Raw genomic sequence first — 16,985 nt, forward strand, 5'->3', positions numbered from 1 at the left:
TTCCTAGGGAAGACTGAAGGAATTTGGAATCAGATAATTAGATCTACAGTAAAAAGGAAAAAAAAAACAGGATAAGACACCTTAAAGGGGTTTTCCGGGAGCTTACTATTGTTCCTTGAATGATCCTTTTAAAGGGATATTTAGTCTTCAATCAGTCATGTGAATAGAATCGGGGGTGGTCGACAATCAACTTGGCCTCCATTGCAAAAAAAATTCCGCTTTCCTGGGAACCTGGAGAGGGTGCAGCAATATTTTTCAATGGCAAGGACTCTTTTGTAGAGATGTTTCGAATTATATTGGCCCCTAGCCTTGCAAAAAAAAATAAGTTACGCAAGTTTGGCCATGATTATTTCTGTGCCCAAACTTTTTTTTTTTTATTTTTTTTTTATTTTTTTCCCCCGGTAAGCTGTCCTTGGTGAAGTCTGGCACCAGTCCTAAAACGATGACCGCTACCTTTAACAAAAACTGATAATTTTGGCTGGAATTTTCCCTTTGGTTATAAGAAGTGTCTGCTTGCTTTCACTGTTCTTCTAGATATTGGTGAACTCTCCAAAATCCTAGACATTCGATCCACCTGTGATAAAAACAGGGCTCAAAGCACTGGGAGCCTGTGCAATGTTGTGTTTACCTGTTGTTATTATTCCGTCCATTGTGCTTTTATAATTTAGTATTTAGGTGGGATGGAATTGTCAAAAACTGAAGACAAAGGCGCAGACCGAACTATCAACAAGACAACATCATCGCAAAGATGATGAAACGGGCGCAGAGTATCGTAAAGACGAGAAACTATCTCGTTCGTAGTCCTGGTGGAAAACTTTCCCAAACTACCTGTTGTGCTAATTTAAAAAAAAAAAAAATGCAAAGGGTACATATTAAAATAATATTGCAAATACTGAACCATCAGTACGATTGAATGAATTATAGTAGTTAATGTACAACTATCTCCATCTTCCAAAATTGTGCTTCTAAAGTAATGTTAAAATGAAACATGAATCAGATGAACAATTTTTAAAAATTAAAATTTACATTTTTGTCCCAAAAAAAAATATTAACTTTCTTAAAATTATGTATAACTTAGTTTCTTTGTAAATGAAGTTACAACAATACCTATTTTCCTTCCCAATGACTGAAAATGTGTGTTAGATCTAATATTGTGTGGCCACAAAACCGATCTAAGCCTTCTAGGCCACAATGCCAAGTCTACTATGGAGCCCTCATCTATTGTATCATTTATAACACTGCTGTCTCCTTGTGTGGCCGGGAGGTCTCTCTGGCCCCCTGCGGCACCTCAGCCTAGATATAACTGCTACCTTTACACCCTTTATCTATACACCCTTGGTAGAAACCACTAAAAGGTCTTCACTACATATGATTTGAAATTGCCCATATGACTGACTTATACTGCCGATATAGGGCCAGGAGGGCATTTTGGCCCTTGCATAGGACAAGGCCTAAAAGCCCATGGGAAATTTTAAAGAATTTTAAAGCATTTCACCTCAGCTGGTTGCTCTATCTTATGAGATCAGGGACCAGGTCTGTGGTGCCCATGGAGATATGACTAGCCCATTCTAGTCCAAAATTGTGTGATCATGGAGTTTCATAATAACTGGACTCTATTCCACCATTTCCACCATTCACTCATAGCCTAAGTAGAGCAATGGGAAAAGCACCATATCATGCCAGTTCCCTGATATTTCCTGTGGTGAGTAGGACAATATGTGGAATATTTAATTTTATCCTTATGGAGATATCACCTGGGATGGCCTCTAAATTTCTAATCTGCAATTAACCCTAAATGGGGCAATGTATTCCTAGAGCTGGTATATAGTGAGGTAGCTCCCCTGGGTACCTTCAATGCGTGATTGATAGGTAAACTATACAAAACATATGTCCCCTCCCTCCCAAAATGTTTCACGAACTTATCAGCATCATCAGTGGATGGCACATTAGCGTGAAAATAAAAACAAAACTAAAATAACGTAGTTGCATAACATATAAGAATAACCTCTAACCTAATATATTCCCCTCTGATACAAAACTGTAAACCAACCAAGAACACAACAGGGTGAGGGATTAAAAATACATGATTTTTATTGAAAAATATTAGAAATATAATACAATTATCATATAATAAATAGCTAGTCTATAACAAGGGTGTCAGAAACAGCAAGCACACGGCTGTAATCCACCCTGCTCACCGGGATACATACAGTGGGTACGGAAAGTATTCAGACCCCTTTAAATTTTTCACTCTTTGTCTTTGTTTCATTGCAGCCATTTGGTAAATTCTAAAAAGTTCAGGTTTTTCTCATTAAAGTACACTCTGCACCCAATCTTGACTGAAAGAAACAAATGTAGAAATTTTTGCAAATTTATTAAAAAAGAAAAACTGAAATATCACATGGTCATTCAGACCCTTTGCTCAGACACTCATATCTAAGTCACATGCTGTCCATCTCCTTGTGATCCGCCTTGAGATGGTTCTACTCCTTCATTGGAGTCCAGCTGTGTTTAATTAAACTGATAGGACTTGATTTGGAAAGGCACACACCTGTCTATAATAAGACCTCACAGTGCATGTCAGACCAAATGAAAATCATGAGCTCAACAGGAACTGCCCAAGAAGCTCAGAGACAGAATTGTGGCAAGGCATAGATCTGGCCAAAGTTACGAAAAAATTTCTGCATTGCTCAAAGTTCCTAATTTATTTTAAATTCTTTTTTTAACAGGTTCTATGGTACTCAAGTCTGGAGGAGAGTCTCCTCCAGACCCGGGTACCATCCGCACATTGAATCGCTTAATATCTGCATGTGCTCATGTGGATATTATGCGATTCAATGCAAGTCAATAGCGCAATTACGCTGCGTGTCCGCAAAATTAATGGACATGCGTATTTTTCCGCAATGATAATCCGCAGCGGAAATTTCCGCAGCATGTGCACAGAACATGCCGATTATCATTGGGGACCATGGGGCACGTATTACCAACTGTTTTTTAAGCGTTTTCGCTGCGGACATTCCACGGCAAAAACGCTTGAAAAACGCATAGTGGGCACGCAGCTTTGATTAACTCAAGAGAAAGTTTTGCTGTTCTAGGAGGATTTTCCTGACATTTCTGGTCTGGAAACGGCTGACAACACAGCAAAGGATCTTACTATGCAAAGGAGAAGTTACAAAAACATTTTTCAAGGCATTAGATCTACACTGTGAAGACCATTAAGAATTAGTTGAAATATGGCACAACAGTGACTTTACCTAGAACTGGACGTCTCTCAAAAGGTAAAAAGACTAGAAAATATTGGTCCTGGAGGCTGCAAAGAGGCCAACAATACCATTAAAGAGCTGCAGGAATTTCTGAAAAGAGCCTACATGTAACAACAATTTCCCATATTCTTCATATGTCCGGCCTGAGAATTAAGTGTGTGTAAGTAATGGTTTTACTGAATCAGAATAAAGGCTGGTTTTAATGGCCTGTTAATGAGGAGCCTATATCCACAGGAGAATTGCTCTTTTATGGTTATTTGGATATTATGGAAGATAAGTAGCTATCGGACACCAATGATCAGGCCCAGGGAACTGCTAGAAAAAAAATAGGTCACCGAGATCTAGGGGTCTGCAGCATAATGTGTTTGCCCAAAAAGTAGAGTATTTTTTTGGAAGTGGTATTCATGTAATCCAATTTTTTTTTCACAAAATTAGGGCAAATTGGATGTTAGATACATAATTTGGAAACTGGGAATGAACTGATAAGACTCATAAAATATCTAATCAATGGCCCAGCAGGTTCAAAGCCACTGTTTTGGGGGTTGGCACCTAGTGCTTTACATTCTGAGCTCCCAGAATGTGGACAATCCAGTTTAATGCAATTGTGGGCCTGGTTTTCCGCAGTAAGGCATCCTAGGGAGATAGATCAGCAGGTTTGGGGGATGGACCCAGGTCTTGTTAACAATGAATCAACGCCCTGGAGGCATTGGGCACTCACAGCCTCCTTATCCCTCTGACCCCCTGGGATGAGCAGAGCTGGGCCGTCCACAGGTTTGTAACATACAATGAGATAATTGCAGGTTTTGATTTAGTGGCTCAGCTGGACTCACACATGACCAACTGGTCGTCCATCGGTATTTTAGGATGACGTTACAGAACTTCTACTATGCACAAAAACATCCAAATACATGTATGTACATGAAATAAAGTGATGGATAAACGGTCGACCATCCAAGTTGTATATTTGGGAAAATTATTATCTGGACTTTTACATAAGATGACACTTGGTTGTTACCCTAAAACATCCAACATAGCAGATCTGGCCAAAACTGGACACCCATTGGGTTCTGTCGGCATAAATGACTATGAACGCTCTGCTGTATGTATCGTCCCTCCAGATAATGTCATTAGGATGCTTCACAGCACTTAATAAGGTTAGCTGATCACAATTGGCAAAGAAAACCTTTAATTAATCTATTAACTTCCTCAGGACTGCCAAAGCTCTCCTTCACAAATACTGCACCAAACTGTATAAAGCCAATTACATCCCTCATCTTATCTCAGCCCAGGCTATCTGACCCCAGAGAAGAGCAAACACTAGGCCATGGGGATCTCTTTAGGTCCCTGCATGGTGTTATCAGCACATAACAAGATTTCCCATGTCTGGGCCAGCCATCACTTGGTTGTAGGGGGTCTTAATCAACCAGTCTCGTAGATGGCAGCAATGATACAAATCATGGTCTAGGGCTGTAGACGATGGTGGAGGGGTGACAACGTTTGAGGGACGCACACAAAACAGCAATGGCTGTCACAAGAGTGAACAATTTCCATTGACTCCCATCAGTGTGTAACAGCAAAGAATCTATCTTCTACCTATATATCTATCTATCAATTAAGAGCGGCAGAACTCCAATAAAGATGCAAAAAGTGTGGACTTTATACAGGCCAAGTGGCAACGTTCAGTTCACAGAACCTTTTTCAAGCACTTTTTCTATTGGACATTTGTTTAGAGGCTTGAGATCCACTATGTATAATTGTGGTGATGTGCCATTATTTTTTGCATATGTATTTATCATATATATCTATAGTATCTATCTAGCTATTGTATAAGACAAGCAGGCAGCACTCCAAAAAATAGATGAAAAAAAGAGGACTTTATTAGCCCATCTGGTGTGACAACGTTTCGGCTGTGAACAGCATTTTTCAAGCTTTTTTGGCTTCAAAAAGGCTATTTACAGCTGAAACGTTGTCACACCAGATGGGTTAATAAAGTCCTCCTTTTTTCATCTATTTTTTGGAGTGCTGCCTGCTTTTATTATACAATATACATATGACAACGGGATAGTTGTTTGGGAGGCCTTGCACCCATTTCTCCAATTTGGTGCTGTTCCGTCTTTCATTATCTATCTATCTATCTATCTATGAATCTATCTATCTACCTCCAGATTGCTACCCCAATATCCACTTTTTTTTCACAAGTAACTGTTGGAGTGCTGCTTTTTTTTATCTATATATCTACAGAAAAAAGGATGCGGCACCAGCTTCAGTGCAAAGGATAGATGCCAGCCCACTGGTTGTAGCCCAAATACCAAATAATAGAGCAACATTTCAACTCCACAAAGCCATTCTGAGGCTGCGTGCCCACTATGCATTTTTCAATCGTTTTTGATGCGGAATTTCCACAGTGGAAACGCTTTAAAAACACTTGGTAATCCATGCCCCATGGTCCCCAATGAAAATCCGCATGTGCTATGCACATGCTGCGGAATTTTCCACAGCGGATTTTCCTTGTGGAAAAATCCGCAGCATGTCCATTATTTTTGCGTTTCCACACGTGGATTTGAGGTCACAATGCATTTGAAAAACGCAAGTCAAATCTGCATGTAAAAACGCTTAAAAAAACGCATGTAAAATCCGCAAGCGTTTTTACTGGCAAAGACATGCAGAAACGCTGCTGAAATTTTCTGCTTCAATTCTGCATCATGGGCACATAGCCTTAAGGCTCTGTGTAGCCGAAACATTGCCTGTTGCAAATATGGCTTAGTAAAAGTTTCCCTGGACTTTTAATAGTTTCCCATTATTGAGTGCCGCCTGCTTTTTTATTTTTATATCCATCCATCCAATAATTCACCCATCCATCTCTCTTATCTGTTTGCCCTATCCAGACATTAGCATACCTATGTGACTCTTTGGGCACAGGTGGCAGCTCTCTGGGTGATTACTGGGAGTAAATGGGTTTATTACAGCTAATGGTTAGGAAGCTACTCTCATTGGTGACTTGCTGCTGAGTTTTGGGGCTGAAGTTTGTAAAGTCCTGATCTGCTGAATATTCATTTTCCTCTGTGCGTGGACATCATTATACCAGCCAGACGCCTTACACTAGGTGTTTGCAGATGTAACCTGTTGACTACAGGTATAGGGGGTGGGGGAGGCATAAAACAATGGGGGTGTAACCTCCAGGCAGTCACACTACTAAACCACAAATACTGCTTTCCAATCAGTTTGCTTCTTTTTTCCCCATCTCTTCATGGTCTTTGGAATGGGAATTATTTATTTAGTAAGAGGGCCAATCACGTAGGAGGGCAAGTACTATAGGAGGGTCTTCAGTTATGTAAATAGCCCCTTTCTTACTGAATTAGATTATTGCTAGGACTTTCCTTTCAAGCAAAGTTGTCTCTACTGAGGAGCTTCTGGAAAAGGGGTCTTACAACTATCCCAGCAATACCAAGAACTTTATGGAACTTTTCCCTGATTTTCAGGTGAACCATCTGTCACCTCGTCCACTCCAGGGGCCAATCAAGACTTTCTGTATGGGAATATACAGACAACATTTACCACCTCTAACGGCTTGAAGAAGATGATTCTAGGTTCTTCAGGGTCAACCCAACATCCAAATTAATTCTATCGATCTGAACACAGCGTTTGTCTTTCAGTTGGAATCAGTAATGGATCAGCAGCAAGCCTTCCATGCGTATACAAACAGCTCTGGCCTTGTGCAAGAGGACTGGTCATTTACTATGAACGGATACGCTGGCCTAACTTACCAGCAGAATTACAACAACTATTCCTTCCCGATGAAATCTGAATATGGAGATCTTGGAGTTCCATCTATAATCCCTTGGAACAACCTGCCACAATTAGATCCTGCCACCCAGACCCAGGGCATCTCTCTTGGAGTCCAACAGCATTACTGTGAAGAGCAGATGCCAAACTTAGTGGACAAGAGGGACGAGAAGACCGATGGAGAGGAGGAATCGGTAATGACAGCCAAGTTCAGCTCCCCCATACTTCCCTCCACCTTCTATTACACCTACACTACATTACATGGGAATGCTGCTGCCTACTGGCCAGTTACCCCAATTGGTGGCAATACAACAGCTACCAACAGGATCACTGATTATAGCAAGTTCTTAACCCCAGACCAGTTTGTATAGAAACAAAGCGCCAATGCAGCCTTAGATACTCTGTCCAGCATGGAGATCAGCCCATGTAGCAGTGCTAAGTGTGATTAATCTAGAACTTTGTATGATATTATGGGTAACTATTAAGCATATTTTAAGCTTATAATGTGTCGATTAAGACTTGTAATATTGAGGAGACCCCGATAGATAATTAGTTCCTGTAGTCACTCTTATGTATTGATGTTTTTGTCTTGTGACCCTATACAGTACTGAACTCTTGGTCTTGTTATGTTGAGGTTATCCTATATTCTACTAAACGCTTTGTCTTGTTATGTTGAGGTTATCCTATATACTACTGAACACTTGGTCTTGTTGTATTGAGATCTAATTCTGACTGACTCCATCTTTTATTCAGTTCTTGGTCTTACTGTATTGAGTAGACTCTACCTTGTATCATGGCCCTCTATCGTCCCATTAGGATAACCCCACCTTCCACTTAACCTTTGATCTGCAGGTATTGTGACCAGGGGTTAAGTAAAAGGTGAAGTTACCTCTGACTGAACTTGTTCTCTAAGTGACGTTGTACTGCTAATATTGATTGAGTTGCCAACTTGTGCTACTGAATTTGTCCTATTTAAGAACTTGATCTTGTAGATTTGTGGCCTCTAATCTCTATCATCCCCCTGCAGTTGTAAAACTACAGCTCCCATAGCTATAGCTATGGTTGGAGACCACTGTTTCAGCGATCATAGAGAACACTATGTTTAGCTCCTGACATTAGTCTTTGTACTAAAGGTGTCTGCATAAAGAATGGACATCTAGAATGGTAGACCTAGCAATTCCTGTATTGTCCTCTTCTCCAAATTGGTAAACATGTCATATATCTGTTAATTTGTCCTAATATATTTTGTTTTAGCCACAACAGGAAGGTCCAACTTCTTCGGACATGGAAAACTTTACAAAGAATCTAAAATCAAAGCGGGTTAGCCTTGGATACACTCAAGCAGATGTCGGCTATGCACTGGGAGTACTCTATGGTAAGGTCTCATGTAGAGCTTTGTAATCGCCAACTGATCATTTCTTAGGATATTGAGGATCTGAAATTTTCTATGTTTCGTTTTCCAGGCAAAATATTTAGCCAGACGACTATCTGCCGCTTTGAATCACTACAGCTCAGCTTTAAGAATATGTGCAAGCTTAAGCCGATACTAAATAAATGGTTAAAGGACTTAGATACTAAAGACAATCTGGAGGAGGTGAGTAGAAGTCATGAAAGTAGAGATCCCACGTGGCAATCGTTGACTTTGAGGCATCTTTCATGATGAGAACCTCTTTCTGCTTATCTATGGAAAAAACTCTTGAAGCTACTCTGGGGCTCATGATCAATTTGACTATTTGCCCTTCCAATAGATGATCTGAACCTATTTAGGGCTCCCTTTAAATAGATAAATCACAATTTGGGTGTGTGGGGGTTGGAAGCCATCATTAGGGTTATATAGTTCACAACTGCAAGAAATTGAAGGGAGGGTCATACAACAATGAGGTCTCCTGCATCAACATTGGGGGTGGTATGAACTGGCACCAGAAAAGGGCTCCCGGATTAATAGGGAATCAAGGATAAGGGTCAGGGTTCTACGTTTAGTCAAAATGTACTAAAAAAAATCTGTCTTTTTTTTTTTTTTTCCATCGAAAAGCTTCTAAATCGCGGTCAGGTACAAAATCCGGCACAAAAGAGAAAGCATAGAACAAGTATCGAGAATAACGTAAAACGGAGACTGGAGAACTATTTCATGCATTGCTCCAAGCCGGGGGCACAGGAGATCTCCCAGATTGCCAAGGAACTTGGCATGGACAAAAATGTAAGTAAGATAGATAGAATTCTTTGCTGTTGCACACACTGATTGGGAGTCTATGGAAATTGTCCGCTCTTGTGACAGTCATTGCTCTGCTTGTTTGATTTTTATATTTTCTGGTTTTGGGTTACAATCAGTGAGCTGGCACCTATCTCTAATTTTGATGCTGGTGCGGAGTTAATTCTTCTAGATAGATAGATGAATATAAATAAAGGCGGGCAGCACACAAGATTACGATGATCAAAAGTGCAATACATTATTAATCAGCCCCTGTCCTGCAGCTGAGACATTGCCACCGCACATAGGGGCTGATTGAATATGTATTGCACTTTTATTCATCCTAATCTTGTATGCTGCCTTTCTTTATTTTTTTATGGTGCGGTTGTTAGGCTGCAATGGCTGGCACCATTATTTTCTTCAAATTTGAGGCTTGTGCTCCTTTTATTTTTCTAGACAGATGTGTGAGATAGACAGATTTTAGCTGTAACCCTTCACCATTTTTCATGAGTTTCATCTATTCCAGGTAATAAGGGTGTGGTTTTGTAACCGCCGACAGAAAGGAAAACGTCAGATGAACCCGTACCTGAGGGAGAACATTGGTGAATACCTCGAATTTGTCCCATCCCTGTCACCTCCTTACGCAGAGCACTTCTCCCTGCCGCAGGCGGTGACCTCTCAAGCCTACGCTACCGCCGGACTGGGGTTTAACCCCGCACTTTATGTGCCTGGCTTCCATACAAATGAGGTATACCCGCAGAACATACCTCATGGCATGCCCATGGCCAACTATACTAATTAGATCTCTGCCCTATGTGGTCATCACATTTAAAAATGCTTATGTATGCAGAGTATAATCTTTTTGTATGGGGCGGGTGGGGGGTGGGCACAGGGAATTCAAAATAACTTTGTTTCCCTTTTATATGTTTTTCCATGTAGTGTTGTAACTTAGTAAGAAATCTCATTAATCCTCCAGCTCAAAACTGATTAATTTCTGGTTTAAAGATGACTACCTTTACCTCCAGCTGCCTGGCATTATTAGAGAATTTTAACTTTACCTTCTGTTACCTTGTATTGCTAAACTCCATTTAACCTGGTTTAGGGTCCTTTCACATTTTGTTTTGGCATCCGTTCAGTGGCTTCATCGGGTCTTTACTTACGATCCCCCTGCAAAACAGGATTCAGGTTTGTACGCCAACGGAGCCATAGACTATAATGGTGCCGGCAGAGCGAACGTGCACTCTGTGATGCATTATTTTTGGCCATGTACACCTACTGGAGATGGACACCCAAACGCAGTCTACTACTTCTGAGCATCTGCCTCCAGTAGGCGTACACGCCCGAAAATGATGCGTGACAGAGTGCGCGTTCACTGTCAGCACCATTATAGTCTGTGGCTCCATCAGCACACATGTCCGAATCCCGTTTTGCCGGGAGTTCGGACATAAACCCTAATGTGAGCCATTGAACGTGTGCCTAAACGCAGTGCGAAATAACCCTAATTATTAACCATACAATGACCAGCTTTACCTCCAGCTGCCTGGCATTGGTAGTTAATCACTTTAGAGGGCTGTAATCTCCTCTGATAATCTTTTCCAAAAAATAATAATAAGTGACCACTTCATCAGCCAAAGCTTGACTTAACCATGCAATGCCCAGGTTTACCTTCAGCTGCCTGGTATTAGTAAACTCCACTTAACCAGCCAAATCTTGGTGTAACTATACAACACCCAGCTCTACCTTCAGCTGCCTGACATTAACAACCTCCTTACTAGTCAAGGTATGGCTTAGTTGTGCAAAACCTCCTTATCCTTCAGCTGTCCTCCTCGTTCACCAGTCAAGGTGTAGCTTAGTCATGTAATACCTACTTTCCTTCAGCAGCCTGGCATTAGTGAATTATCCAGTTGAACGATTCCCAGCTTTACCCACAGCTGCTTGGCATTGTTTAACTCCACAGTCAAGGCTTGGCTATACACTACCTATCTGCCCCGTCTTTGTCCATCTTCGTAAATTGTTTGTCCTTTAGAGAAGACTAAATTATTTGACCAGAAGTAAAAATTAGACGTTAGATTTTATTTGTTTTCCTTTTCTTCACCATGATTTTTCTCCAAGAGAAGATCTTTTGTCCCGAAGTCACTTTACTAATCACTAATCACTTTTTACCTTATTACTAATTGCACTAAACAAGCCGCCATGATTACTTGTTCTGTCACCTGTACTATTATAATGAGGAGTGGGGGGTCTAGAACTGGGTTTTGACATTTTGACACTTTAATTTTATAGTGTTGGATTTATTAGAGACATTCATGAAATATGAGGCCTTAAAGGAAGGCTCTGCAGCCAATCAGACCAACTTAAGAAAAAAAAATTGCCCATAGGTGGCTATGGATTTCATCTTCCATCAACTTTCATACATGTCCCTCATACCTGTCAACAACCAATTGTAATAATATAATTTGATGGGGAAATATCTATAATCTTGCATGGAAATATCCATTCTGCCTTTTTCCTGCATTGGGACACTGGCACGCATCACCTGCTGTGTGCTTCCAGATAACATTACAGTATATTCATTTCATTATACACTGAGATGTTTTTTTGTTTTGTTTTGTTTTTAGGAGGTTTTGGAGCAGAAACTGAGCGGAAACTCCCCAAAGCCTCTTCAAAAACTGAGTTTCTGCTCCAAAAACTCAGCAAAAAAAGACTGTGTGCACACATTGCCTTAGTTTGGATGTGTTCACTTTCACAAGTTCTTCACTATTGTGGTTAAACACAGAAATAAAAAAAAATTAATTTGTGTGTGTTGGGGTTAGGGCGGGAGGGATGGACATTGGGGAAACCAAAAAACGTGCAGGAGGTGTTGGAGAGATGTGTATCAATCAATATTAAGAACCTTAAGAAATATTAAGTGATTTTTTTTTTCTTTTTTTAAATTGTGAAATGGATATTTTTGTTTCACACTGAATTGTTCAAATAAAGCTTGTAGAAAATCTCAACTTTGTTTCTTGTTGTTGTTTTTTTTCTAAAGGGCTTATTTAATAAAAATAAAACTGAACTTTTTTAGGGGGGGGAGCTGGTTCTACATGTAAAAATCTATTAATCGCAGCTCCCACATTGGGACATGAGCGTGGCTCCTCTACATTTGGTATATCGGATGATGCATCCATTTAATAGGCTGTGTGCCCACGTTGAGCTTTTGATGCTGCGTATTTTTGATGCGTCAAAAACGCAGCGTCTTACAGTTCCAGCAACATGGATGGGATTTATAGAAATCTCCTGCCCGCTGTGCTTTTATTTTACTCAGCGCAAAGTGACCTGTGGTGGGTATTTTAAATCCACAGCATGTCAATTTCTCTTGTGGGTACGCTGATTTTTTTTTTTTGTGCAAATTTTTCCCATAGACTTGTATTAGATGTGGAAAATCTGTAGGTTTTTAGTGCGTTTCCGCGGCGGAAACACGTCAAAAATGATCCGCACATGACTACATCAATAAAGTTTTGTAAACGTCAAATACAAGGAAGTATAAAAACAAAGCAGTTTTATTTAAAACATGACAAACCAACAAAAGACAAATGCAGTGATAAAAACGCAAGTAGACTAATAGGTGCAGAAAATCTGCAACATTAAAAACTCACTAAAAGCTCATCATGGCAACATAGCCTTAAGAATCTAAAGATGAGACCCTCCACCTGCCCAACTAGTACAGTAATGGGGTCTAAATCCATCCCTCTTGGTGGCTATGGAGCTCACACAGCCATAAATATTGTGAAATGTAACAATAGCAACCAAAAAATACAAAAACAAAGTTATCTCTGCCCCTTCTGAAAAGCGTAAAGTTTAAACGATACACCCCCTTGTTCCCTTGACCCTTGTATGCAATAAATATACTTGCAAGGAATTCCAGTAGAAGGAAGGATGAGACACTAATTTCATCCTTTGCATCAGAACTAAAACTTTCGGACCCCTTTATAATAAAAATATGTTGGCAGAAAAGAGACCAAATTGATGCCTTATAAGCAATTATTAGCTCCTCGCTTAGGCGCCTCTGTTTCCTGCCAATACTTATATCACAGAATAAGGACATAAATGAAAAAAAAAAAACACAGAAAAAGGTAGCTGTCCTTCTCAACACCAGGTTACAAAACCAATGCACTAACGGGATGCAGCAGACCATCATGATAAAGGCAGGGGCAGCAAAGGTGCAAAATTCTGATGAAAAAAACACTCATAGACCTAAAATACATGGTGAGGGCTGTATTATAAATTGGCACATACTAACAAGAATAAACACAAGGAATAAATAAAAAAGATAAACATTATAACTTATTGGTCCAAAAATATAGAGATGTGTAATAAGTTTCCTAGGAATCTTAGAATCTTAGACATAGATTGAACATGGAATATATGTAGATAATAGGGGAATGAACACATATCACATTTAATCAGGTGTATATTACATTCCCAGTTCTTGTAAGGTGGGGAATTAACATGGAATATATGCAGATTTTAGGGAATAATCAGATATTCAATACAAACATACTTTTCCCAGTGCACACTTTAAAAGACTGTTATGGCATTTGGTGCTGAAATTGAGCACTATATGTATACATACAGTGGATACGGAAAGTATTCAAACCCCTTTAAATTTTTCACTCTTTGTTTCATTGCAGCCATTTGGTAAATTCTAAAAAATTCATTTTTTTTCTCATTAAAGTACACTCTGCACCCCATCTTCACTGAAAAAAAAGCAGAAATGTAGACATTTTTGCAAATTTATTAAAAAAATAAAACTGAAATATCACATGGTCATATGTATTCAGACCCTTTGCTCAGACACTCATATTTAAGTCACATGCTGTCCATTTCCTTGTGATCCTCCTCGAGATGGTTCTACTCCTTCATCGGAGTCCATTCCTTGTGTTCTTTAGCCCAAACAAGTCTCTTCTGCTTGTTGCCTGTCTTTAGCTGTGGTTTCCTAGCAGCTATTTTACCATGAAGGCCTGCTGCACAAAGTCTCCTCTTAACAGTTGTTGTAGAGATGTGTCTGCTTGTAACGGGTCTGGGAGGCGGAACCTCTGAGCTACTATACAAGGGGGCGGTCCTTGTAAGGGAGCGGGTGGCGACCAGGGTAGACGGGCAGGCAGTCACAGCAGGTGACTGGGACAGTCTCTGAATGAACGGACAGGAGGTCACGGCAAGTGACCGGGGCAGTCTCTGGGTGAACGGGCAGGAGGTCACGGCAAGTGACCGGGGCAGTCTCTGGATGAACGGGCAGGAGGTCACGGCAAGTGACCGGGGCAGTCTCTGGATGAACGGGCAGGAGGTCACGGCAAGTGACCGGGGCAGTCTCTGGATGAACGGGCAGGAGGTCACGGCAAGTGACCGGGGCAGTCTCTGGATGAACGGGCAGGAGGTCACGGCAAGTGACCGGGGCAGTCTCTGGGTAAAGGATTGGTACGACCTGTGGCGGCAGATGATAGACGTGAGCTCCCAGGTGAGCAGGCGAGAGTCTCTGGATAATCGGGTGGTCACAGCATGTGACCGCGGAGCCTCCAGGAAGTCCAACAGACAGGTAGCAGATGAGCGCTCCCAGGTGAGCGGGCAAGAGTCTCTGGAATAGCAGGTGGTCACAGCACGTGACGGCGGAGCCTCCAGGTAGGCAAGCAGGCAGGCAGCGGAGGAGCGCTCCCAGGTGAGCGGGCAGGAGTCTCTGGAATAGCAGGTGGTCACAGCACGTGACGGCGGAGCCTCCAGGAAGGCTAGCAGGCAGGTAGCAGATGTGCGCTCCCAGGTGAGCGGGCAAGCTGGTCCATAGACAGACTGACAGGAGTTGTAAGGCAGACCGTCGGACCTCAGGCTAGCAAGCAGGTAGCAGGAATATCAGGCAGGAAACAGACAGCAAACTGGCAGGACTCTGGCAGGAATCAGGCAGGTAACTGGCAACGGGACCTGAGGGCTGAAGCAGAGTAGTGAACAGTGCAACAACATTGCTCGGGCACCTCCATTTTGGAGGAGGTGCCTTATATATGGTGAAGTCCTCCGGCCATTGGCCGGGGACTCCTTAGTACGGCGCGCGCGGCCCCTTTAAGAGGGAGGGAGCGCGCGCGCGCGCCCTAAGCACAGTGGCCGGGAAGGAGCGCGCGCTGCCAGCAGAGCGGGAGGAGGACGCCGGGCTCGGAGCAGAGAGGTGAGGGGAACAGCGTCCCTGCCTAGCAGAGGGCAGGGACGCCGACGCTACAGTACCCCCCCCTTTAGGCCCCCCCTTTTTTAGGCCAGACAGAAATTTAGCAAGGATGAGAGGGGCATGGATGTTCTCCCGGGGCTCCCACGTTCTCTCTTCAGGACCAAACCCCTTCCAATCTACTAGAAAAAAGGTCTTCCCTCTTACCCTTTTGGTAGCCAGAATGTTCTCTACCTCAAATTCGTTTTCAGCGGAAACCGGAGCAGGAGGCGTGCCTGTAGACTTGGAAAAAGAGTTAAGTACCACAGGTTTGAGGAGAGATACATGGAAGGAGTTAGGGATCCGCAAGTTGGCCGGGAGTTTCAATTTATAGGCCACCGGGTTGATCTGACTGATGACTTCCAGAGGACCGATGAACCGAGGCCCTAACTTATAGGAAGGAATCTTGAGCCGGACATACTTGGACGAGAGCCAGACCTTATCCCCTGGACGGAATTGAGGAGGATCCAGACGTTTTTTGTCAGCATGTCTTTTCATACGCTCGGATGACAGAAGGAGTGCGGACCGGGTACTCTCCCATGTGGAGGAAAATTTGTTAACAAGAGATTCCGCAGCCGGATTGTCCACCGAGGTGGAGACGGGAAACGGGATCCGAGGATGCTGACCGAAGACTACAAAAAACGGGGATTTGGAGGAAGATTCGCTCTCGTGATTGTTGTACGAGAATTCGGCCCATGGCAGGAGATCCACCCAGTCAGAATGGTGGGCATTAACGAAGTGCCGGAGGTAACTGGTCAGGATCTGATTGATCCGCTCCACTTGACCATTAGACTGTGGGTGGTAAGCGGAGGAGAAGTCCAGGGTGACGTCTAGCAATTTACAAGTGGCTCTCCAGAAACGAGAAGTGAACTGTACCCCACGATCCGACACGATGTGACGGGGCAGGCCATGAAGACGGAAGATGTGGCGGATAAAGTCTTTAGCCAGCTCGGGTGCAGACGGGAGGCCTGGCAGGGGAATGAAGTGAGCCATCTTGGAAAAGCGGTCAGCGACCACCCAAATGACCGTACAACCGGCAGAGATGGGAAGATCAGTTATGAAGTCCATCGCTATACCTGCCAGGGGGCAGCAGGTACTGGCAGAGGAAGAAGGCGACCGGCTGGCAGGTGTCTCGGAACTTGGTTGCGGGCACAGGACACACAGGCAGAAACAAAGTCTATTACATCCTTGCGCAGGTTAGGCCACCAGTAGTGCCGGGAAATAAGCTGGAGGGTCTTTTTCTGACCGGCGTGGCCAGCTAGTTTAGACGAATGACCCCAGTGTAGGATCTTCTCCCGATCAGGTACCGATACGAACGTCTTACCGGGAGGGAGACGATTTAGACTCACGGGAGCCACCTGCATTACTCTGGCGGGATCGATGATATGTTTAGGTTCTTCCTCGAGATCAGATACCAGAAAGGATCGGGACAAGGCGTCTGCTTTGATGTTCTTGTCAGCCGGGCGAAAATGTAGAACAAAATCAAAGCGAGCAAAAAACAAGGACCACCGGGCTTGGCGCGGATTAAGTC

The 16,985-nt window shown here is 42.6% G+C and overlaps 1 protein-coding gene across 1 annotated transcript; it reads left to right on the forward strand.

Moving 5' to 3' along the window:
- The first annotated feature begins 6,928 nt into the window (after positions 1-6,928).
- Positions 6,929-10,036, forward strand: LOC141155496 (POU domain, class 5, transcription factor 1.2-like). Its single transcript, XM_073642361.1, has 5 exons — positions 6,929-7,240; positions 8,301-8,421; positions 8,510-8,640; positions 9,079-9,243; positions 9,761-10,036. Exons 1-5 carry the CDS (start codon positions 6,929-6,931, stop codon positions 10,034-10,036), a joined length of 1,005 nt encoding a protein of 334 aa, XP_073498462.1.
- Positions 10,037-16,985: the final 6,949 nt, after the last annotated feature.

This window comes from Phyllobates terribilis, unplaced genomic scaffold, assembly GCF_046119375.1.
Source record: "Phyllobates terribilis strain yellow unplaced genomic scaffold, ASM4611937v1 Scaffold_7__3_contigs__length_470593459, whole genome shotgun sequence".
NCBI lineage: Eukaryota > Metazoa > Chordata > Amphibia > Anura > Dendrobatidae > Phyllobates > Phyllobates terribilis.

Bases quoted from the DNA above. Each gene is read 5' to 3' on its own strand.
- LOC141155496 (XM_073642361.1), top strand. From the start codon at position 6,929: ATGGATCAGCAGCAAGCCTTCCATGCGTATACAAACAGCTCTGGCCTT. The intron at 7,241-8,300 runs GTAATGACAGCC...ATTTTGTTTTAG, and splicing joins CCGATGGAGAGGAGGAATCG to CCACAACAGGAAGGTCCAAC. The intron at 8,641-9,078 runs GTGAGTAGAAGT...TCCATCGAAAAG, and splicing joins CTAAAGACAATCTGGAGGAG to CTTCTAAATCGCGGTCAGGT.